This window comes from Rutilus rutilus, assembly GCF_951802725.1.
Source record: "Rutilus rutilus genome assembly, chromosome: 8".
Classification (NCBI taxonomy): domain Eukaryota; kingdom Metazoa; phylum Chordata; class Actinopteri; order Cypriniformes; family Leuciscidae; genus Rutilus; species Rutilus rutilus.
Genome location: NC_140222.1, coordinates 29,669,475 through 29,693,572, shown reverse-complemented (window position 1 = coordinate 29,693,572; position 24,098 = coordinate 29,669,475). Strand labels below are relative to the sequence as shown.

Below are 24,098 nucleotides of genomic sequence, written 5' to 3'. Positions count from 1 at the left end.
CAATGTTTTTGACAGATATTGAGTTATGCTTTTCAGAATATGTTCCTGTTTTACTGGTTGTATTTAGTGCAAATTTATTTGTTTAAGTTTAATGCTGTCACAAAAAGTGAGATCAAGAATCAAGAAATGATTCATAATATTTATATAACTTATTATTTTAGTTTAAAATAGGTATTAATATATATAATCATTTCAATGAAATTAAATTGTATATTTACAATTTAAAAGTTCTAATTTAACATCAAACATTGAATAATTTTATGCATTCAAAAAAAAAAAAGAGAGAAAGAACAAGCTGGACGCTTAGAAACCAAAGTAACTAAACACCAAAAGCTCATGGCACACATGTGTGAGAGTCGACAGAGAGAGAGTGAATGGTAAACAAATTCGCTTTTAAACAAGACAATTTCACATTGCATGCTTCGAAGGGCCAAGTCAAACATCCTTGCAGAAAATTGATACAAACTCTTAACACATGGGTCAAGCCACACTCTTTGAACTTGAGGAGAAAAGGAGGCCCCGTGTGCCAAAAAACTGTTTAATTAAAAATACTTAGGCATCCAACAGACATTTCTGAGTGCCCCCGCTGTCAAAACGCATGAGACCGCCCTGCCAATCTCAGGCAAATTCTAATTACATACTTTCCACTGAAAGCTAGAAAAATGTCAGGCTTCAAACGGCTAAGAAGGAACAGCTGGGACTGGACCCAGAACTCTCAGACACGAGCAGAAAATCTGCCGTTTAAAAACGCTGCCGCTCAGTGCTGTGTTCAATATCACACACCTGCAATCATGCATTTGGGCATAATTCGATGTACTGTAAATAAGGTTATTTCGAGCTAAATATTATTGCAGGTTTTTTTTTTTTAAATAACAGATTTTAGATTGCAACATGGCAATAAAGATTTGATTTATAAGAAAGCACAATAAAAACCACATCTAAAGTAGAGACTACTTTGTCTGGGAGTCGTCTTGTTTTCTTCTTCAGATTTGAGTGGGCTGGGGGTTAATGGCATGTGCCCGAGTCGTGCCACATGCGGTTAAGACACTTTACACCAAGAGCATCAATCCTTATAACTCGGAGCGAAAGTCACATGCGTTTAGGGTTGACCACGGCTCACGGCAGTCCTAAGTGAAAACGAATGGTAGTTCATCGACATGAGCACTTCATTCGTCTTCGTTTTCCAGTCTCTTTGTCTATTTCAGAGTCTGTGTTTCTAGACTTTGTCTATTCGCCGTCGTGTGAAATAGTCTGATCGTTTTAGCTAAACATCCTTCCCACAAGAATATTATATCATTACATGTAAATGTGAATGGTGTGATTTTTCTTTTCTTTTTGGTCTGGATCTATTCAATGATTCAGAAATACATTATTTAAATAAATAAAAAATGTAAATGTAAAAAAAAAAATGTATATGGTACAACTATTCAGACAATGCACAAAACGCAACAAAACACAAAATAAACCACAAAAAAAAAAACATAAGGGGCTTAATCTTTTATTATCATTTATTTTCAAACTATGCAATGCTACGGTTTAATTTTTAAGATACTTTTAATATTTAAAAAGAGTTGAATCAAAGTCAGTGTGGTGTAACCAACATGCAGGAAGCCATTTTAATGTCATGTGAAAATAAAAACCATAAAACAGGAAATTATATTACAGAGACGATCCCTGTAGACCTTCATGACTGTGTCAAGGTCACTTTAATGAAAAACCAAGGTTAATTTGGGTCAAGCTAAAGTTTCACGACATTCATGATTATTCATGATAAAAAAGGAGGAATAATGTTTGAAAAGTTGTATAAAAAAATGAGGTGTATGAAAAAAAAGTCGATTTTATCTCAATCTTATCTCTTCTTTTGTCATTGACCCCTACATAAACTTAAACCGGAGGGTTTTCGGTATGACTGAGCAAGAGGTGAAAAGCCTTAAAGCGGACCACCATAAAATTCGAAACTGCCAGCGGACCAAACTCAACCACTTGCCTTTTTCAAGAGCTAATGAGTCCAGTTGAGACCTGAGAGTTTTGACGCACTTCAAGCATTAAGGTGGTTTTCGGCCTGAACTGGGCCCAACTCAAAGGCAGATGATTGGCACATGCTTTGACTTAATGACGATAATTACTTAGAAAAACAAAGCCCAAAGACCACATCTGCACAGTGTAAAAAGCCCAACTCCGCAGCCGAGAGCCGAGCTGTCAGCGGCCCTGTGCTTTTTCCCACCTAGGGTGGGTAACTCTTAACAAAACCCACCGAAACGACAAGAACCAGATTAATACGAATCAACATATCCTCGTAAACAATCGTTAGAGGCCAGACAGCAGGGGAAATGTCACATGACGACAGGAAGGGCAAAAGGGCTGAAATGTTTCACACTGGGCAAAATATATGTGGGATTCCTCTTGTCCCAATGAATCAATCTTAACACAGATATTTGTTTGGTTTGTAATTTATTTCAACAGAATGTGCATGTACGACTTCAGTCGTGAAATTTTAAGACAAACCAACGATTAAAAACGCTTCATTCTAGTCAACAACAAGCAAGCCTCACAATTAGGATTTCTTTCAGATGAAATAATGATTTAAAAAGAGCGCAGGCATGAATAATACATACCGTGTTTATTTTGGATTTCATTTCCATGCAGAAAACGAATTGCTCGCTGGTAAATTGGCATCAGCGTTTGACAGCCTTTATAGAAAAAAGAGCAAGAGCTTTTCTCTTGCCCAGACTGACCCAGTTCTTGTTAATTATCTGCAAAGTATACATCAAAGCTCACCAAACAGTCCGCAGCTCTCAGATTAAAACTGATTTAAAAGATATCGCCCATCTCATAAAACTATATCAGCTGAAATTATAAATGAAGTGGCCATTCTTTCAACGTAATTTGGGTGTCGGAGTGGTTTCTGACACCAGAGGTTAAACATGTGAGGGCCGTGTTGTTGTAAGAGGGGTTGCGAGGTCGTTCCCAGCGGGTCATGTGATCCTCAATCTCCTGCCAGGGTAGCCGAGTGATTTGCTTTCCTATGACACAAACTATTACTACACAGAGCTGGCAGGTAATTATAAAGCAAATAAATGCGGGTGGGTGCCAAACGCGACGGGCTCTTTTGGTGATTCGTGCGAGCCGTGGAATTCCCTTTCCTCTCGACAGGAAGCACGTTATTCACAACGATTATTTGTTGCTTTTTGGCCATTTTTCTTTATGCAGTAGGGCCGAATCTCACATTTTATCGGTGATGACTTTCTAATTATTTATGTTTGAACATAAGCCATATATATATGATTTAATTGCTTGTGGGTGTGTTTTTTTTTTTTTTTCTAAAAAGATTAATCCTACATTAAGGGGTCTAAAAAATGGGTCTGCAAAATGTTGTTCACACAATTGTTCGCACAGAAATGTTAAAAGAGCATAAACTCTTTTCAACATTGATAATGATAATAATAAAATGTTTCTTGATCATCAGATCATCATATTAGAATGATTTCTGAAGGATCATGTGACACTGAAGACTGGAGTAATGATGCTGAAAATTCAGCTTTACCATCACAGGAATAAATTATATTTCAAAATATATTAAAATAGAATACAATTATTTCAAATTGTAATGATATTTAACAATATTACTGTTTGTAATTTATTTGATTAAATAAATACAGCCTTGTTGAGTATAAGAGACTTCTTTGAAAACTACAAAAATGTTAATGTTTCCAAACTTTTGACTGGATGGATGGATGGATGGATGGATGGATGGATGGATGGATGGATGGATGGATGGATAGATAGATAGATAGACAGAGCAATTGAAGGGTAACTCTCGCCAAAATGCAACCTAGTGTCTTTTTGTTAATCTACCCGAGGCAAACTTTCATTTAAAAGCATAATTAGGATGGAAACGCCACTTTTAAGTTTGACCATATTTTCGTTTTCGGTCAAACTGCCTTTTGAATGGGAGTGCTTGGGGCACTTCTATGATAGCATCAAAATCGCTATTTTTAAAACACTACGAAGGCTCGACACAACATGAAAACTTTGCTCGAAGTAACACCAGGGGCTCATCACATGAACTCGAGCATTGAGAACATTGTTTGTGTACACAGAGGTAGGGCTGTGACGGTATGGGATTTTTTCTTACCGCGGTGAAGAAGCAACAAATATCGCGGGTTGGCGGTTAACCGACATCCCCCCCCCCCCCAAAAAAAAATCACCCGCGGCCGCATCACACACTGCAGACGCGATCAAGACCGCATGTAGCTTGTAAATGACAATTGAAATGAATAATCATAAAGCAGTATTCTTTATTAAAAAAATAAACAAATTAACATTTATATTAAATTGTAAATATTAATAATTAACTATTAATTAGGTAGTCTTAAGGCCGGCGACACACTGGCTGTGTGGTGTGAGTGTGGCGTTTCTGTTGCGTGTCAGTTGCGTGTCTTTTTCTATGTCTTTGCACACCAGAAACAGCGCTGCTGCTGCTAGGTGACATATACGCCTCATTGGTGATATATTCGACATATGGGGAGAGAGTTGTGGAAGGCCTAGGCTACTTAATGTTAAACATAAATATATAGCAGCAAAGACAGCGTCGGCACTCGGCAGTATTGACGGCAAAATAGGCTACAGAATAATTTCGTTCTGTATTGACAGGTGCAATATTTGAAAATCGATAATATTTTTTTAATTACATTTATATCTACATTTATGTCAAAACCTTAACTTTCAAACATCAAAATGTAATTTATTAATATGTATTCATGTCAAAATGACATACAAACATCTTTCCTATTATATTTTGCCAGGAAACGCTTCCAACAGGCTTGCGTGTCGCGTGAAAAATAGGCGTTGGTTCTATTTCTGGCATGCACGCGTTTTCAGTGTAGCTCGTGCCGCAACTGAGAAGCGCGTCTCACGCTCTCAAGCTCTAACCTGTTAACATGGGAGCCGAAATAAAAACGGACACGCCACGCAGCCAGTGTGTCGCCGACCTAAGGTAGGTGTGCTGCACTTAAGTCCTGCAAACGCCACAGGATGGTTAATTTTTCTAAGATGTGGTCTAGTTATTGGTTAGTGGTATTTCCTCACGAGACGGATACTTTTGTGCGCCTTGTCCAAATTCACCGGCTTCCCCTTAATTGTCACCTGCCTCAAAGGCGACACAGTATTTGGCTTAGACACTAGATTCGTGGCTATTTTTTTAATCATTCGGCTAGCGCCGTCAACTATTATTTCCTATACCATATAGCCTAAGAGAGATCGCTACTTGTAATTAAAATCTAACTCCAACTGTTTACGTTATGCTTGTCTTTTATTCCTGTGTTTGTTTGTATTTAATTGAACATTATCTGTAAACATCACAAAACCTAGCACTAAATTAATAATAATCAGACACACACAAAAAAATAAATCCCCCATAGGCTGTTTAACGGACTGTCCCTCGACTCCCTCCCTTGCACAGGAAGCGTTTTTTTTTCTCCAGAAGCCCTTGAACATGGGACTCGCAGAATACAGTAAATTATAAGCAAAATATTAATGTGTTTATAGTTCATATCACACACCATATGCACTCCTGTAACTTTCAGCAAAAAAAAAAAAAAAACGTGCGGTGATGACCTCACACCGCGGTAGGCATCTCATCAACGCGATATTGCGGTGATGCGATTATCGTCACACCCCTACACAGAGGTTACTAAAAAGAAAGATTTTGAACAACTCACTGTAGCTGTGTCCGCCGGCATTTTGACAGTCAAAAATAGTCGATCTCCGAATGTGACTGACTTTCTTATATGAGGATCCTTTTTCAAATACAAGGTCAATATTGATTTTCACTAACGACAAAACAACAAATTATCCGTGAATTTATATGGAACTAAGCTTTAGGAGCTTTCCATCTTTACTCTCCTCCCTGTTACGTTGCATTCGGAGATCGACTATTTTTGACTGTCAAAATGAGTTGTTCAAAATCTTTCTTTTTAGTAAACTCTGTGTACACAAACAATGTTCTCAATGCTCGAGTTCATGTGTAGAGCCCCTGGTGTTACTTCGAGCAAAGTTTCATGTTGTGTCGAGCCTTCTTAGTGTTTTAAAAATAGCGATTTTTGATGCTATCATAGTAGTGCCCCTACCACTCCCATTCAAAAGGCAATTTGACCGAAAACGAAAATACGGTCAAACTTGTGGCGTTTCCATCCTAATTATGCTTTTAAACGAAAGTTTGCTTCGGGTAGATTAACAAAAAGACCCTAGGTTGCATTTTGACGAGAGTTACGCTTTAGCACATCTAATATAGGATATTTGTGAACATCAGTACCAAGCTTAATCTTTAACAGACATTTTTCCGTGTTTTCCGTCTTAAACAATTCAACTTGAAAAACATTTCCCTGACCGGGGGTTTGGGGACCGGCTGACCATGGAGGGCATGAGGAGTGAGAGACGAGCTGGACACCTGTCTTGACTGAGGGATTCCTGTCCTGATTTTGTTTGTTACGGAGAGTTTTTAAAATGAGTCGCTCGTCTCTTTGTGAGGGGTTTGTGGCGCTCGCCCAGGTTGCCCTCCTGTTGACCTCAACTTGCATCCATGTCAAAATAATTTCCCAAAACACTTCGTTAAAGAGATCAGGAGGTGTTTGTAGTGACTCTTCTGAAACAGTGTATGAATATGGATGCTAATGCATTTCATTTCACATTAATGTTTCTATTTTATTCGTGTCTTGCGCTGCAAATTTTTAGCAAAAAGTGGAAAATGTCTGTCGTATCATTTTTAATTTATGTTTATATGAAAAAATACTTTCAGAGTATTCAGTTTACTTTTATAATTATAATTTTTGCTAAATAATTAAGTTACTTAACTAAGTAAATAATAAAAAAGTATAAGGATTGTAGGATTCACCTTACTGCAACACCCAAAAAACTTGTCCTGAGTTTGTGACCCCAAACCCCCTTTAAACTCTCTATCCTCAAAGTTATTGATAGAGGGAAATTATGAGCGTATAATGCTATGGACAATGCATGCTGGAGGGCCTATTATATACCGGTAATGGATAGCACTGAGTTTTTGAATGACATTGCACCGAGATTGGATGACAGAGGGTCGTGCGATTTATGACCAAATGAAGCACCACCACTTCCCCCTCCCCACCCCGTCCTCACCCAAAGCCATTTATTTCCAGCCTGATGGAGAAGCACGTGGTGGTATTTATGGTGCAGGAGTTAGTAAATAATACAAAATTAATAAGTGCGTTTTGGAGTCGTCTGAACAGGATTATGTTATACATTAAACTATGTGTCGCCCTCTAAAATTCCCAAATTATCATCAGTAAGAATACTTAAATTAAACAACATTAAGTTTTAGCTTCATGTATTATTTCTGGCAACTGTAGAAACAATAATATCTAAAGAGTTCACAGTATCATGTGTTACACTAATGTTATTTAACATTTCTTCAAAAGAAAAACAGCACTTCTCGACGTCATAAAACATTCCAACCCACTTAAGAAAAATATTAAAACAATTTGTACCACTTTTTACCGAAACATATTCTTAATGAAAAGGTCTACATGTCATTCCTATGGGATGCTCTATTAAAGCTAATATATAAAAATGATATTAGAGCTAGAAGACTGAATAACTGCCACACGAAAAGTCAAACTTTTTTTTTTTTTTTTTATGAAATATGCAAATTAAGCCATTTCATGCTTAGCACCAAATAAATAAGAATGATTTGTTTGTCATGTTTCCCTCACTCAAAACAACAGGAAGTGCGGCCAATGAAAAGAGCTTGTCAACATTATTACTTTTATTGATTTAACAATAAAGTCCTGTGGCTTAAGTTATGTTGTTATTGCTGCCTATTGAAAATACAATGAAACATGGAATGACAACAGGAATTTCACATAACGCCATAGGACTCTCTGGATAAAGTTAGAGCCTGTTATATTCCTCACATTTTCAAGGGCGTTGCTTAGAGAGCAACCGTGCCAATGAAATTACGAATATATCCTCAATCAAAGCAGCTTCAGATGGTAGAATGTTTCATTCACCGCCCCATGCGGTCCGCATTCATATGAGCGTGTGCCGTCTCTGCTTCCTTTTAAAACCATGGGCCGTACCGAAGTATTTAATAGCTTACAACATATACGGAGCACTTAAACACAAGGTCTGTGGCATCGAACGACTCAAGCACTCTGGATACAGCGGAGGTACGTTCTCAACGCACGTCAAAACAAACAGAAAACGCGTGGCATAAAAGCGTTAATTGGCGATAAGTGAGGGAATCATTGTCAACAACTTCATAAAACTTAATATGAAGTTTGTCGTTTCGTTGCTGCTGGAGTGGTTGGGTTTTCTAATAAGGTTGACTTTACAATGCAGCTGGGTAAAAAGCACAGTTTTTATTGTCATTGTTCGCAGCTCTAGAGACCCGAGCCGATATAAAAGAGCTGTGGGCAAAACAAAGGGTGGAATTTAGAGAGAGAAAACAGTTCAATCAGTTTGGTCTTTAACACATGGGAGTTATATTTTCACCTGCCACATTTGAAAAGGAAGAGGCTGGCAAAATATCCAAGTGGTGAAACAATCACATAAAGGCCTGTGGTGATTTCCTGTGGATTCTACATCTCACCCCCCCAAAAAAAATCTTTGACTCATTTTCAGTTCGGACTGATTTGGAGCTAAAATCTATAGTGACATTAGAGGCTTTCGCACTGGGTAGTTCTAGGCACTCAATTCTAGGATCTAGCCACAAGGGGCGATTCCCCGAGAACTAATGTTCCCCTATGGCCGTTTTCCTGGTTGCATTCGCAGCGCCAGTAGGAACTCTGAAGTGACGCCGCGCTTGTTGTTGTGACTTTTATTTTGACGGCGCTGAGAACGCCAGAGCCTGAGAACACAGCGCTCGCATTCTCCGTATTCATTCCTTTTCGATCTGTCTAACAGTCCTGTCTAATACGTTATTAGATACAACTATTATACAAAGAAAGTAGACAGTAATGAAAAGTTATTAGCGTATGCCGTGTGGTTGATGTCCAGTGTCGCTAACTGAGCAGAAATACATAATCATGTTTTGCTTGGTCCCCTCAAAGTCGCGTTGGATTTTCTCCTCAGCGCAAAGGTTGAGAGGTTCATCTATCACTGTTTTCCGTGTTTGTAGAGTTAGTTTCTACAGTGAATATATAGACTATAATCTGTGAGTACAAAACTTTTTTTTAATGGCGGATGCTGGTGTTTCGCGTATTGTGTTCGTTTAGACCCGACTCTGAAGTAGGAGCTAATTTAGTTCCCCCTAAAGTTGTTCCTAGAACAAAAAAATTCCAGTTCTGTGGTGCAAACACACCAAAAAGCGGGTTATTTCTGCCAAATTCTAGGAACTATGAAAAGGTATATTTTTATGTATATAAAAGGTATAATTTTATGTGTAAAAAAAAAAATAGGAAGACGTGGACATTCAGAAAAAAGTGGGCAAAGGTAAATATATATACAAAAGTTTGGGATCAGTAAGTTTAAAAATAAAAAAAATTATACTTTTATTCAGCAAGGATTTCTATTTCAAATAAATGCTGATCTTTTGAACTTTCTATTCATAAGAATCCTGGAAAAAAAAACTATCATGGTTTCTACACAAATATTAAGCATTTATAATTATTAGAAATGCTCCTTGAGCACTAAATCAGCATATTAGAATGATTTCTAAAGGATCATGTGACGCTGAAAATTCAGGAATAAATTACACTTTAAAATAAATTTAAAAATTTAAAAATTGTTAAATCTGTTTTAACGTTTCAACATTATTATTTTCACTATATTTTTGCTTAGATAAAGGCAGCTTTTGTGAAATTTACCAACGCCAATACTTGATGATGAATGTTGTGTTGCAATTTATCCATTTTACAGATTATTTATGTTTTAAAATGGTTCCCCATCAAATTTAATTATAGTACAGAATACCTCTGTTTTAAACATATTCAACATTCTAAAACAAGTCGTAAAATCAAACTTATACTATATTCCTGTGAAGCTATTTAATGATATAGCAGTTTCCAAAATGTAAAAAAATATTTTCATGATTTGTTATCATAACTCTTATTTTTTTGTCAAATCAACTTAGAAATTTAATTTGATTCAGATAACATCATATTTTGAGTTTCTATTTATTAAACCAATCTCCTTTGTTGTATTAACTCCATATTTTAATTTCAATGAACTCAAAATTTTAAGGCATCCAGGTGACTTACTTTTTTATGTTAAACCAACAATATTTTTTTTTACAGTGCAGGAATGGACACAGTTTCATCACTAGAAACATTACAGGCACCTTCTACATCCACACTGCATCATGTATGCTTGTACATAAAAAAATACAATGTTTGAATTAGGTAAACAAAGGTTAGAACTTCACTTTTGAAACTTTTAAAACACAATAGATTAAGAAAACCTTGGGAAAAATCCATAAATACTATAGGCAAGCAGCCTGTTTGAGAGGAATCCATATGGAAATACTATTTATGCCATTAACTAAAGTATGATTACAATATAAATACTTCCAAGGAAAACAACATCCACATCTAAAACACATTTTACCGTAGGACCTTCAAAGACAAAAGTTTATATCATACAGAGCCTCAGCTCTGTAAGATACTAAAATGGGGGGAAAAAAATAAACTATTTATAGTGTGGTTTAATGATGCGAGTCAGGCTAAATCTCTATTGATTTTCTTGTGATATATACAGCTCTATTACAGAAACAACTGATTAAGGAGCTCTACAGACCGCAAACACAGGATTCGGGATTCACAGGCTTGTAACGCATAAAGAATGACACACTTTTCTTTCTTTGATCGAAATATCACACTGCGATATTCTGTTCGACGCTCTTAAACAAAGCTGTCGACACTGAATGTACCAGTGTGAGGTCATTTTGATTAATGGCAGTACTAAAAAAAATAGTCGATTTCAAAAGTGCTAATCAAGCACAGAATGATATTAAAAATATTAAATATCAAAAACATTTAACAAATAAAAAATAAATAAAAATATACTGCTTTGTGCTTTGAAAACCACTGTACAGCTTTTCCTCAAGAAAGCAGAATATTAAAAATAGACATGTAGATTTAAATGAATATTAAATGTATTTTGATTTTGCACCTTTTTAAAAGTGGTACTCATATTATATATAAAGTAAATATAAATGATAAAACTAATATAAATTTCTGAAAATTATTTTTGTTGATCTCAGAAGTGTTTACCATGTACAGAATGATGTTAAATATATTTATAAATAAAAACATACTGCTTTGTGCATGAAAGCTACTGTACATGCTTTCCAGAAGACAGCAGAATATTAAAAATGAGAAAAGACAAAGATGATGCAGTATTTAATTAATTTAATGCAGTATTCTGAATATTTAGATTTTGTGCCAGTTAAAGTGTTATATATTTATATATATATATATATATATATATATATACACACACATACACACACACACACACACACACACACACACACACACATACATACATACATACATACATACACGCACACACACACACACACACTTAAAAATAAATAAAATAATCAAGAAAATGACCAAATCAATTTCCCAGAATCAAACACACAAAAAAGTGCTGTTTGGCTGTAATAAAGCAGCTTTAGGAAGAATTTCACTGGCCATTTATAATGATTTAACGGGAAAAGGAAGTAACAGAGGATCTGTTTGGAATCCTTTGTCTTCCGCCAAAAATAATTTCACCCAGATTCTGAGAGTTACTAAAAGAGAAACACTGGAAAACAGAAAAACCTGGCCGGCAACTACCATTACAGATTTTTAGGAACGCACGGACGCAGAAAAGGCGAGAACAAAGTCTCAAAGAAACGGCTGCGTTTACCAGAAGTCTGAATAAAACTTCATTCTACTCCAGTCACACACACACACATACACACACAGATGCTCTCAGTCTGTGCCGTCTCCATGTTAAACAGCAATTATCTCTTCACTCCCCACTGTTTACCTCAGCTAAAACCACTGTGGGCTTCAGCGCTAACGCAACCCAACGGCGTTCACGTGCCGCAGACTTCAGACGTATTCGCCTGGCGTTGAGGGCAAGAGTGAGAGAAACACTCTTACCTGCAGTGAGTTCAGGAGGCTGAAGATGTAAGCGATAACCACGGAGAACGGCACCAGGACTCCACAGAGCCAGGTCAGGCCCAGGATCGGCAACAGAACCAGTACGGATTTCACTGCCGCCCTAAAACACAAAAAAGCACGCAAAAATCAGAGCAGGAAGATCTGATATGGAAACCACATTGTTTTATTTATAATCATGCATGCATATGATCACACACACTCCTCTTTGGTTTTACACTGGAGAAGACAGATTTCAGGGGTCATTCCCAGCACAACAGGAGCTGCTGCTTATTCTCACATTGTGACAATTTCCACGCTAAATCGCTTTTAATTCTGTTTAGTATAAAATTACCTCCCTATTCAGGTAACCGCTAAAGCGAACCAGCTGCTGTCCGAACAGGTCCTGCCAAGCGGAGGAAGCGTGTGTTTGATTTTCCTTGGAGAACGCTGTATTTGACCACGGGCTTTCAAGAGTCACATTGATATTTTTTTACACACAGGGGCCTTCTGAGGGCCCCACCTCAACGACTGATGCCGGAGGTCCAGGCTCGTCCAAACGCTTGGGTACATGTGGCAGCTTAATTTGCGTTATGGTTATTTATGGTCTCAAGGAGAAGCTGAATCTATAAACCAACATGAGAATCAGTATAAAGGCCTGTTTTTAAAAATATAACGCCGGATTCCTGCAGTGAAGGAGCTGCCTGAAAGTTTACTTTGTGATCCTTGCAAAAAAAGTCAAATCGTTCCATTAATGGACCAAAAAACAAACAAAACATTTGATGTTGAAAGAGGCTGTAATGTGCAAATAGATCATTTTAATAGAAAGCCAACAGGACTGAGGATCAGTCAGACTCCACTAGCAGACAGGACCACTGTTCACGAGCACAGCTGTGAAAGGGTGCCTCCATGTGGCGATCCTTAAGGCACCGAAGAATAAGCTAATGAGAATCCTTCCCCTTCCCGTACCTGAATACGAGAGGAAGAGAGGTGTCCTACCTTATCTGCTCAGAGACTTGCTCTTCCGGGCTGTTGTTCATCATCAAAGATCTTCTCTTGGCTGTGGCGATGGTGATCAGGACCACACGGGTCAGAATCATGATATTCACCTAATACATAAATAAAATAAAAGTATAAATAAAGCATACACCAAATGAAATATTAAGTATAAATATAAATAAAATAAAATAAAATAAAATAAAAGTATAAATAAAGCATATATAATATATATATATCATTATAAATATTCAAAATGTGCATATATACACAAGTGCACATATACAAAATTATTATATATTGTAATTTATAATAAACATGTTTTTCATTATTGTTATGTTTTATATATATATGCATATAATAGAACAGTATAAACATTAAAATATATAATAAACAAATACTATTATATAATAAGAATATACTGCAATGTAAAATTATAAATATTAGTACATATTGTAAAATTATTATACATAATAAATATGTGCATATATATATATATATATATAAAGAACACATTTTATATATTTGTGTTATTTTATATAAAAATACCATACATAACAAAAATGTTATATTTTTGTTATTATATATGTGTATTCATGTGTTTTTTGTTATATATATATATATATACTGTATATATATATATTATTAAAACAAACATTAAAATAGTATTATATATTATATAATAAGAATGTAATGTAAAAATGATAAATATTACATTTTGTAAAATTATAATACACAATATGTGCATATATGTGTATATGCATGTACACACACATATATAAATATATAATATATATATATATATATATATAGTAGTCAACATTTGAAGTGGATCAAAAAAGTTCATCAAAGATGTCCTAAGACAAGAACGGATGTTGTTCAAAAATCCTGTATAACTTTGATAAAAGGTTTTGATCCACTTTAAATGTTGACTGTATATAAATAAAATAAAAAAGAACATGTTTTATATATTTGTGTATTATTTGATTATTATTATTATTATTTAAAAAATACCATACATAACAAAAATGTCATATGTATGTGTGTTTTTAATATTATTCTTTTATATAAAATATATAACAATAATAATAGATGTAGCGACACACCATAACAATGAAGATGACTGGGCCGGCAAAGCCCCATATGACACCGTTCTGAACACTGAGCCAGCAGTGGCCGTCGGCTGAATAGTTCCCAGAGGCAGAGGCCAGTGTGATGGTAACGATCAGCACGGGCAGACCTGTTCAAGCACAGACATTTCTACATTACAGGTGTCTGAGTGGGACAAAAAGCATTTGGGCGGCACCTGTGAACAAAAAATACTCCAAATTTATTTTACTTTACTTTCACTATTACTCTCAATCAAGTTTCATCTTTTTGTCAACAAATTTTTTTTTTTATGAAATGTGTTGCTTGAAAATTATGCTTGTGCTCTTAGTATATAGCAAAGACATGGTAGTATTCCTTGTCTAAGAAAGAAGAAAAAAAAGTACTGTGAAAAGAAAATTATAGAAATACTCAGTGGAACAATAAAGTACAAAACCAGCATTCCTGTACTCTTGAACCCAATCAATAAGTGTGCCTATCCACAACAGATCGAAGAGGAGATCGGAGGGGCGGAATGCAATTATTACCCCAGCCAATCAGGTAGTAGTATTTCATGTGGCGGTCCTCGCTCAAATTAACGCTCACTACTTTGCTCCAGAGCAGCAGGCCCTCAACCAGCATCCAGCTGAACGCTGCCAAGAAGAACAAATGCATCAGAGCTGCCACAAGCGTGCAGGCCACCTACGGGGCAGAGGTCAGAGAGCAGGCAGTCAAGGGTCAAAAGGTCAAACATCCACACAAACATGGCCGTACGCCAGTTCACGCAATGCTAAAAATGGCAACAACACTAAAGTTGTTTTAAGGCACTGTCAGACTGCTGGTACGATTTTGTAATTGATCTAAAAACTGACTAAAAATTCTGTATAATGACCCCGACTAACATTTTAAAAAAGCAATAAGCCACTTGCGGATGTGTGTTGTTAGACACTACGCAAAGTTGACCATCTTAAAACAAAGTAAAAAGACTAACACATGACCTTGTGTGGTAAATACTAAGGTTAAACAGATAATTACTTTAATATTATGAATACATTGTGATTCTGATTCTACATAGCAGTGTTGTTATTGTAACTAAAATGATACATATTAGATTACCAACAAAAAAAAAGTACTTAAAAACTTAAGTAATTGAAGTAAAATAATTAAAGAAAGACTAAAGAAAAAATGAATTAAACCTATACAACAATATTTAAAATAAAATAATAAAAATAGCAAAAGCACACAACAACATTACTGATACTTAAATGAAACCTGTACTAGTCTACAAATAATACTAAACAAATACAACACTGCTACATAATAATGTAATTAATGATTTAGCTTCCCACATTGTTGAGACAAAAATATTGATTGATTGGTAATTAGTTATTCAATTAAAATCAACAGTTTTAAATGTTGTGCAACCAAATGAAAGTGTGAAAAACATTGTACCTTATTATGAACAGCAGAACCACTGCAGAGAAGGACAATTTGAGCACAAGTCAGAGACACAAAAAGGTTCTTGTGGACTGATGTGCGATCTGATTTCGGGATGCTGTTAAAACAAATACATTTAATGGCAAATGTTTATGAAATAGAAAAAAATCGGGCAAAATTGTATTTATTTTGGTCAAACAGATGAAGTGTGTGTGTGTGTGTGTGTGTGTGTGTGTGTGTGTGTGTGTGTGTGTGTTGATTAGTGGCAAACGGGCCATAAATCTCTTAAAGAAATCAGCTTGGCTGATACTGCGCTGATTAACCTCCCTTTGTGTGACTCTTTCCTTTAATTAACTCCCCTGTAATGTCACCATAAAACTTCGGCTTCGAGCTCATTTGGCACAGAGCGCTAATTAGCCGATTAGTGGTTTTCAATACGTGTTCAGCCTCACGACTGAGCGCTATTGACAAGCGCGAGGACTGTGAGCTCACAGACTGTGATTTGAGCAAATGTTATGCAATGTCATGACCTTTATGAACTCAACACTAGAAGTCAGTCGTCATAAAGATAAGATAGTGAATCAAATGATGCCAGAGCGACATCACGGAATGGGAATATGCTGTTGGCGTGGCAGTGCATCCGTGAAAACCACTTACTCTAACACGGTAAACAGCATCAAGGTCACCACCAGTGCGCAGAGAGAGGCTCCGGATCCGATAAATGTCAGCTTCGTCAAAATGCTCTCCTCTTTAGCACTCCACTGCAGAGAAAAGACCCATCAAAACACAACGATCTTGCACTCCTCACACTCTATCTCTCAATCTAACTGTCTGGAGATATAGGTTAACTACCATATATATAAATGAGGGTTTGATGACTCTTATTGCACTTGATGGTTATATAGTGGCACTACACATCAATGAGAGACCGTATTTGCTCCTATAGCGGAACTTCTCACATAATTGTGAATGCAAAATCGCAAAGGCTACTATTAAGGCTCGCTTGCTTTTGTAAGCTCACAGTGACCTCTACTGGACAGATTGCGGTGTAACAGAAAATATGATCAGTGAAGACATTATCTTTATAATGATTAATGATCATTTTTAAATGGCTTTTAAAACACTTTTCAGACTTTTAAGACTTAAAGGGATATACACTAATAAGCCAAAACATTGTGACCAGTCACAGGTGACGTGAATTTTATCTTCTAACAAGGCCACATATTAAGGTATGGGTAGATTAGATGGTAAGCAATAAAATAAAGATCTGAGCGAATTTGACAAGGCTCAAATTGTTATGGCAAGGCACCTGGGTCAGAGAATGTCTGAAAAGGCAAGGCTTGTGTGTTATATATGTGTGTGTATTTGTTACAATTCAAAGCACATACTCTAAACATACCTTTGGCTCCATATAATTCATAAGGACAGCAAAATTGGTGGTGTGGTTGCAAAAGCAGGATGTGACATCAGGAGGAGAAGGCAACACTCTGCACCCTTTATTGGACCAAGCACTTGTATGACCCGCCCTTTGGACATGAGACACTAAATCAGACCCAAACAAGAGACTGTAATACGACAAAACACCAGTTAGTAGTTTTGTAACATGATTACATTCACTTACATGAATTCGACATTCCAAAAGACACAGATGGGCGTCACTTGCTTGGAGTACTCAGCCTAAAGGAAATATATAAATCTTTTCTATGTCATTGTTATTTTAGTATCATTGATATACTATTATAATTTTATTTTAATATTTTGTTTTCATTTTAGTTAAAGTTTAACTAATTTTGTTGTGTTTTTGTCTCAAGACTATGTTATAGGTTATTTGAAGATATGAACTCTTTAAAACGGCAAATATGAGTGTTTTTTTACCACAATTCCAGAGGATAGAGTGTACTGGACGGAGACGGGAACATTTTCTGCCCTCTGCACATCCCGCACTGTCGCTGAGATTACTGCCATGTCTAGCTGACCAGTGTGATGCCTAAAAATAAAGGAACAAAGTAACCAGGGTTTTTCCTGCATTGAAAATATTTTGGCGGCCGCCAAAATGGATTTTTGCCCCGCCACACATTTATTTGATCATTTAATGTGACGATACCTGCCGTTCTGCTGTACCGGTACCCGCTGAAAGCCGTCTGCTTTCAAACACTTCAGTGAGTGTTTGTGTAAGCGCTCTATGAAGAGCATCAAAGGTTTACAAAGTGTTTTTGCAGCGTTGAGCAAAGTAGCCAATCACAGACATATCTGTTGAGCATGTGAACGCAATGGCCAATCAGAGGTGTTTAAGTTAGTCAGAATCCGCTCAAATAACACCAGAGTTTTTGTTGAGTGCGAGTTCTGCACGCTCGCAAATCATTTCATTATAAGCATAAACACGATGTCAATAAGAGATTCATAGCACAGCTTCATTGATTATAATGGGAGTTTTCGCAAGAGGCCCGATTTGTGTACGCGTTGTAATTGACAGCTTCGGTGATTATAATGGCGATCTTTGCTCACTTTATGTATATAATATACATTTTTCATCCAGCTAACGACACATTGCAAAGTTTCTGGATTGACAACCATATTTAAATGAGTGATTAAAACCGATTGACAGTGATTGACAGAACAAAACAATTAGACGCTGTATGTCAAATGATCTGTGCACTAAGTCTTGGAGTGTAGGCTAAATGCAAAAAAAAATTAAATAGACCTACCACACCTATGTAATGTGTTACTTTGTTGTCCACTTTTTAAAGCGGTCACTCAAAACTATTTCATACATAAAAATCTGTAAATTTAAATGTAAAAAGTTGCTAAGCACATTTGTTTTATATGGAAGCTTGTTTCCGCCAATGAATAATAAATAAATAATAATAATTGCGACTTTTTATCTCACAATTCTGACTTTTTTTCTCACAATTGCGAGATATGAAGTCAGAATTGTGAGAAATAAAGTCGCAATTCTGAGAAATAAAGTCGCAATTGCGAGATATAAAGTCAGAATTGCATGTTATAAAGTCGCAATTCTGGGAAATAAAGTTGCAATTGGGAGATATAAAGTCAGAATTGCACGATATAAAGTCGCAATTGCGTGTTATAAAGTCAGAATTGGGAGATATAAACTATTCTGAGGTAAAAAAAAAAAGAAAAAAAAAAGTATTTTTTTTCCTTAGAATTGGACTTTATATCTCACAATTGTGAGTTTATATCTCACAATTCTGAGAAAAGATGTCAGAATTGCGAGATATAAACTCGCAATTGCGTGTTATAAAGTCAGAATTGCGTGATATAGTCGCAATTGCGAGAAAAAAAGTCAGAATTCTAACTTTATATCTCGCAATTCTGACTTTATATCTCGCAATTGCGACTTTATTTCACGCAATTCTGACTTTATATCTCGCAATTCTGACTTTATTTATCAGAATTGCGAGATATAAAGTCAGAATTGCGTGAAATAAAGTCGCAATTGCGAGATATAAAGTCAGAATTGCGAGATATAAGGTCAGAATTGCGAGATATGAAGTCAGAATTCTGACTTTTTTTCTCGCAATTGCGACTTTATATCACGCAATTCTGTTATATCTGCAATATGTGAGATGTAAACTCGCAATTGTGAGATAAAAAGTCGCAATTATCTTTTAAAATGTTTTATTTTGTGGCGGAAACAAGCTTCCATAGTTTTATGATCTGACCTGAAAGTGATTCATGATTTCTTTGCATTTATTTTGAATTTATTGTCAGCACTGGGCTCGCAGTTCATATGGGTAGGGTTCTTGTACTGTGTGTGGATGAGCGTGTTCGTCTGCTGCCACCAAAGGCCGTTTTCGAACCAAGGAAAAACCCTGATCGCGTTACAATAGCAATTTATAATTAAAATATTTAAATTCAATTTGGTGTGGAGAGATTCAGGAGGCTCTTGCTAACCTCTTGCCATTGGTCTGTTGGTCAGCGGGTGTTTTGACCTCCAGTCTGAACGACTTCTCTACCAGGTTACTGTAGTAGGTATAAATAAGCATGACATCCTTGTGGCCTGTCAAATAACATTAAAGATAAAGATTCTTTAAAACTGGCTTGCATCACAACATTTATCTTAATAAGCAATTTACCCTATTCTCACCCAATGAAAAGACTCTCTGCATTTCTGACTCTGATATGAGGATCTCATCATGGCCGCTGAACTGACCGCCGTGGATCGAGGGCTTGAACACAATACCGCAGCTCATCTGCGCCAGCCCTCGCGGCTCCAGATGAATATCTGAGGAAGCAAAAGTCTCGTGACTCTCGATATAACAAACACTCATGCGTTTTTTATGGTGGGACAGCCAAAGTAACCATGGCTAAATATTAATAACTGCTTTAATACAATAACAGACAAGAGAGGTTTATCTTTATTACTCCACCTCTCAAGAAAACAAATATTGACTCCTATTTGTCCGAGGTCTGAGATTATGCTACCAAGTCATGCTAAATGAGGCAAAAAACACTGTACCCATGTTCTTTGTTGACACTGTAAAGCTTTTGCGCTCAGCCCAAAGCTCATCCGCCAATGTCCACAGCAGCTTGTCAATGTTCTCTACCATTGTCAATGGTCCGAGGTAATTCTGAGATAATACAGGAAACATACTCATAAACCTGACATTAGAGTTACCATCCACTTTTCTTTTCTTTTAGAGGATTTGGTTCCAGAAGAGCAGGGTAGAACCAACTCCAATCGCACAACATACCCCATGATCTCTCAAATTCTCCCATTGTTCAGCCATATCAGGGTCGATGAGTCTGCTAACTAGTTCCAAGCAATTGCGGATCATGAATATGAAGACCTCAGTGGGAACAGCTATTTTATTGAGTTGAGCGGCCTTCTCGATGGTTTCGATGAGGTACAGGAGATCAGAACGTGTGATAATGTCTGCATTGCTGTCCATAATTTTCAATATGGCACTCAAGAGGAAAATATGACGAGTCAATTCGTTCTCAGAGAACAAGGTTACATTTGTATTCTGTGGAGAAAGGATAATGCAACATCAAGTTATATTATATATGTCTATGTGTCAATACTGACTATACTTTGATCTAAAAAGAAAATTAAGGATAGGTTCAAAATAAGAAGGAAATGGATTTACAATGCTAAGAAGCCATTTCTCCATGAAATCTGGAGGTTTATAGTGAATCTAATAAAAATCAGCCTTGAGCTCTAACTCACAGATTTGGAATGAAACTCATTGCTGACTTGTGAGAAGAACGAGGTCCCAGGAAAACCTAAGAAGTCCAGCTGCTCTGAAATAAAGAAGGAAAAAACCTGGATTATCACACATGTTGAAAATGCACAAGAAATTGCATTGCCAGAACTCAAAACAACAACAAAAATACCAAAACAAAACCAAAACCTAGGAAGTCACTGGCTCCTAAAATACAACATATTGTTCAAATTAATCTTTACTTACAAAATTTCATATGAGCAACCAGTGAATGAATACACAAGTCTCACAACACTATGCATCACAGTAATGGTTCATGGTTAGTTTTCAATAGGACAAAACAGAAAAATGATCTGCAGTTCAGTGAGCCATTTTTCTGAACGATTCACAGTCTGATTCTAACTGTAACTTGGGAGGTTCATAAGAGTCATTTGTCCATGAATCGGATATGTTGTTGCATGCACTCTAATGAGATGAATGACATCTGACATAATCGCAAACGATTTTCCAACTGTCTCCAATGGAGATGTCATTTATTATTAAAATATTAATATTATTACTCGAAAGCAGGTGATCACCTTTTGGGAACAGGCAAACACTTCCTCTGTGCGTCAAACAGGAGTCATTAATCAGTATCCCACTTGCAGGGTCAAAGGTTACACAGGCCTTGTTAGACATGGGGACGGAAAAATTGTGATGCAAGCCAGAGATAAGTTGGTCTGGTGGTTGGCTTTTGGAACCTAAAAGAAACAAGAACCAAAAATAGTTAAGCAGAAAATGTATCCTTTTGAGCAAACTTTGGGGCTGCCGAACAGCCAGCAAGCTAAGTTTGCTTCTAGTCTGCCAATTTTAAGAGGTCACCATGAGTCATAGTTCTTGAGCTCTCCAAGTCTGTAAGGACCATATGTCCTCTCTTCAGAAAAGAATAGGGAACTCTGGGTCCATGACTCATGTGATGGGAAATGTATGATCCGAAGGGGTGGGTCTCAGCATTACCGCATGGATGAAATATTTACAACCATCTCAGCCTGAGGTTTCCAATCACAACTTGGCTGTATTCGCAATTTCGCATTGGTGGAAGAGTGGAAAATATAACTCAAAGATTTAAGGGGGCAATACCACCTCCGCCATCTCTACCTTGACAAGGCGAGTTCCTTCTGCGTGTCTGCAGCGACGTCTCTATTTCCAGTGCGGACTCATTCCATTTGAAGAACAAGCCAGAAGGAACGGGTGAACAAACTTTTTCCATGCTTTGGATTTCAGCGTCGACCAACAAACGATCCCACATGTACAGCTGCGTAACGTTCCCACAAAGCGCCTTGCCACTGTTGTAGCCTCCATAGGTCTCCTGGTCTTGTCCAATCATGAAAAGGCCATCTCCTCCGATGTAATTCAATGAGTTGAGGAAATTCCCAGAACCCACCACCGTTCCATCCACCCAGATGCCCCACTTTCCACTATTCGCAACCAAGCTTGCACATACAAAGTGCCAGGAGGCATCATTAGGAAAGCCTGTTACATAGGTGGTGTTTGAACCATGCACCAGCAATGCAAGCTGGACGGGTTCATTCCCTGTGATTCGCGCTTGGAGTTGGAATTCTTTAATGAATGACCTTATGGCGTACGAGAAGACTGTGGAAAGTCCGTGACAAGCTGGATCAAGCTGGAGGTGAGCGCAAACCGTTAGCGCTTCCATGTTTAGGAACTTATGGCGGAGGCGAGCCGATTTCCGGTGTGGCCGCACTGGAAATTCCAGCATGTATATATCTGGAGGACCTAAAAATGTTTTAGAAACCAACATGCAATATTTATTAAAGAAAGACACAAATGCATTTGTAGTAAATGTGAGATGAGCAGGGAAACATAGGATATGGCACGCACCACTTTTTTGGAACATGCCTGAACTTTCTATCCATACAGGTTGGGTGATATTCAGGGACCGTAGAAAAGTGTTCAGCTTTTGAATCTCTTTGGTACTGGACACCACCGCTAGGGTCCCTGAACGCTGGAGGCAGAGCTTGCGGGCACTGAGCCATGGCTGGCGATCTGGCACATACTCAGGGTAAAAGTCCTCATGTGTAAGCAGGGTTTTGCTCTCCACTGTAAACACAGGAGTGTTTTGTTTAGGCTCAAACAGCCTTACATCTTATGCATTTGACACTTTATGTGTAACAAACTGTGAACAGATTGTAATTCTGTCCATGTGATCTTAAACTATCCTTTGGACTCTGTTAGTAACAGATTGTATCTTTCATACTATCATCTTAGTAAGACTATTATAACAGAAATCAGTCATCTGTGATGAGCCTATATCTAAATGTTATGCATATGAATGCTGTGGTTACCTTTTTCCATGCAGTGATGAATGAGTACCTTAAAAGAAGGTTTGTAATTATACATATTAATAATAATAATTTATTTAAATAAGCATAATATTTATAATTATATGGTTTTGTTATAATATATTAACATAAGAACTCATAACAGTATATTGTCAAACGTAGCACCTATATTGTATTAGGATATGAACTACTTACAATAATGTTGGAGCAAATAATTTTCAACAGATTCATCCTGCAAACAAAATACTCATTAACAGTGGGCATTTTAACAGCTCATAAACTTATTAATGAACAATAAAACGAAACGCTTTTAATTTGACAGTTTTAAACATTTTAAACTAAAACCGTTACAGGGAAAAAAAACATTACTTAAGGTCAGCTCTAGCAGAAACGTAATGATGGATGTAGCCTATATTTAAAAGCCTCAAACAGAATAAAACTGCACATTACCTGATACGAGGTAAAGTTTTAGTCGTAAGTCATATTTTACCTCGAAAAGTAAAGTTTAGCAAACGGTTCGCATGCGCTTTCTGTTGAAAGTGTTGTGAGGAACTCCTGTGTGAGATCATGAGAAGCAGCGCGCGCCTCCCGCTTGAAGAGGAGAGAGTAATTCCCGCCACTCCCCTCACGATGGACATGATGTTTCGAGTTTGTGAGGTCTAAATAGGATTGTGTTTTACTCATGGTTTTACTATGAGAATGGATCGCATTTTGTTGTCAGGTAAAAAAAAAAAAAAAGACATTTATGTTGTAAAAAACATTTTAAAAATCAACCTTTGTCCACAACAGTGGGGACAAATTAAAATAAGAAAAATAACGTCATTTTACGCTTTTTACTAATTGATTTTTAGCATTTTATATAAGTTATACTATTTTTATATAACTTATTTTAAATAAAATCATTTTGTGGCCCCTTAAATGTAAACATA

General features: G+C 36.8%; 1 protein-coding gene across 1 annotated transcript in view; it reads right to left on the bottom strand.

The window, feature by feature from the left end:
- LOC311294667 (adhesion G protein-coupled receptor D2) overlaps positions 1 to 23,730 on the bottom strand; it is a 75,089-nt gene extending 51,359 nt beyond the window's left edge. The window contains exons 1-20 of the mRNA XM_084415663.1: positions 23,660 to 23,730; positions 23,365 to 23,401; positions 23,173 to 23,200; positions 22,709 to 22,927; positions 21,965 to 22,603; positions 21,406 to 21,567; positions 20,833 to 20,906; positions 20,357 to 20,629; positions 20,122 to 20,233; positions 19,750 to 19,887; positions 19,557 to 19,662; positions 17,517 to 17,628; positions 17,263 to 17,318; positions 17,041 to 17,167; positions 16,299 to 16,402; positions 15,657 to 15,759; positions 14,753 to 14,906; positions 14,225 to 14,358; positions 13,122 to 13,231; positions 12,126 to 12,246 (exon numbers count right to left, since the gene is read on the bottom strand). Coding sequence (XP_084271789.1) covers positions 12,126 to 12,246; positions 13,122 to 13,231; positions 14,225 to 14,358; positions 14,753 to 14,906; positions 15,657 to 15,759; positions 16,299 to 16,402; positions 17,041 to 17,167; positions 17,263 to 17,318; positions 17,517 to 17,628; positions 19,557 to 19,662; positions 19,750 to 19,887; positions 20,122 to 20,233; positions 20,357 to 20,629; positions 20,833 to 20,906; positions 21,406 to 21,567; positions 21,965 to 22,603; positions 22,709 to 22,927; positions 23,173 to 23,200; positions 23,365 to 23,400 — 2,808 coding nt within the window. The 5' untranslated portion in view covers position 23,401; positions 23,660 to 23,730. The remainder of the gene's footprint in view (positions 1 to 12,125; positions 12,247 to 13,121; positions 13,232 to 14,224; positions 14,359 to 14,752; positions 14,907 to 15,656; positions 15,760 to 16,298; positions 16,403 to 17,040; positions 17,168 to 17,262; positions 17,319 to 17,516; positions 17,629 to 19,556; positions 19,663 to 19,749; positions 19,888 to 20,121; positions 20,234 to 20,356; positions 20,630 to 20,832; positions 20,907 to 21,405; positions 21,568 to 21,964; positions 22,604 to 22,708; positions 22,928 to 23,172; positions 23,201 to 23,364; positions 23,402 to 23,659) is intronic.
- Positions 23,731 to 24,098: the final 368 nt, after the last annotated feature.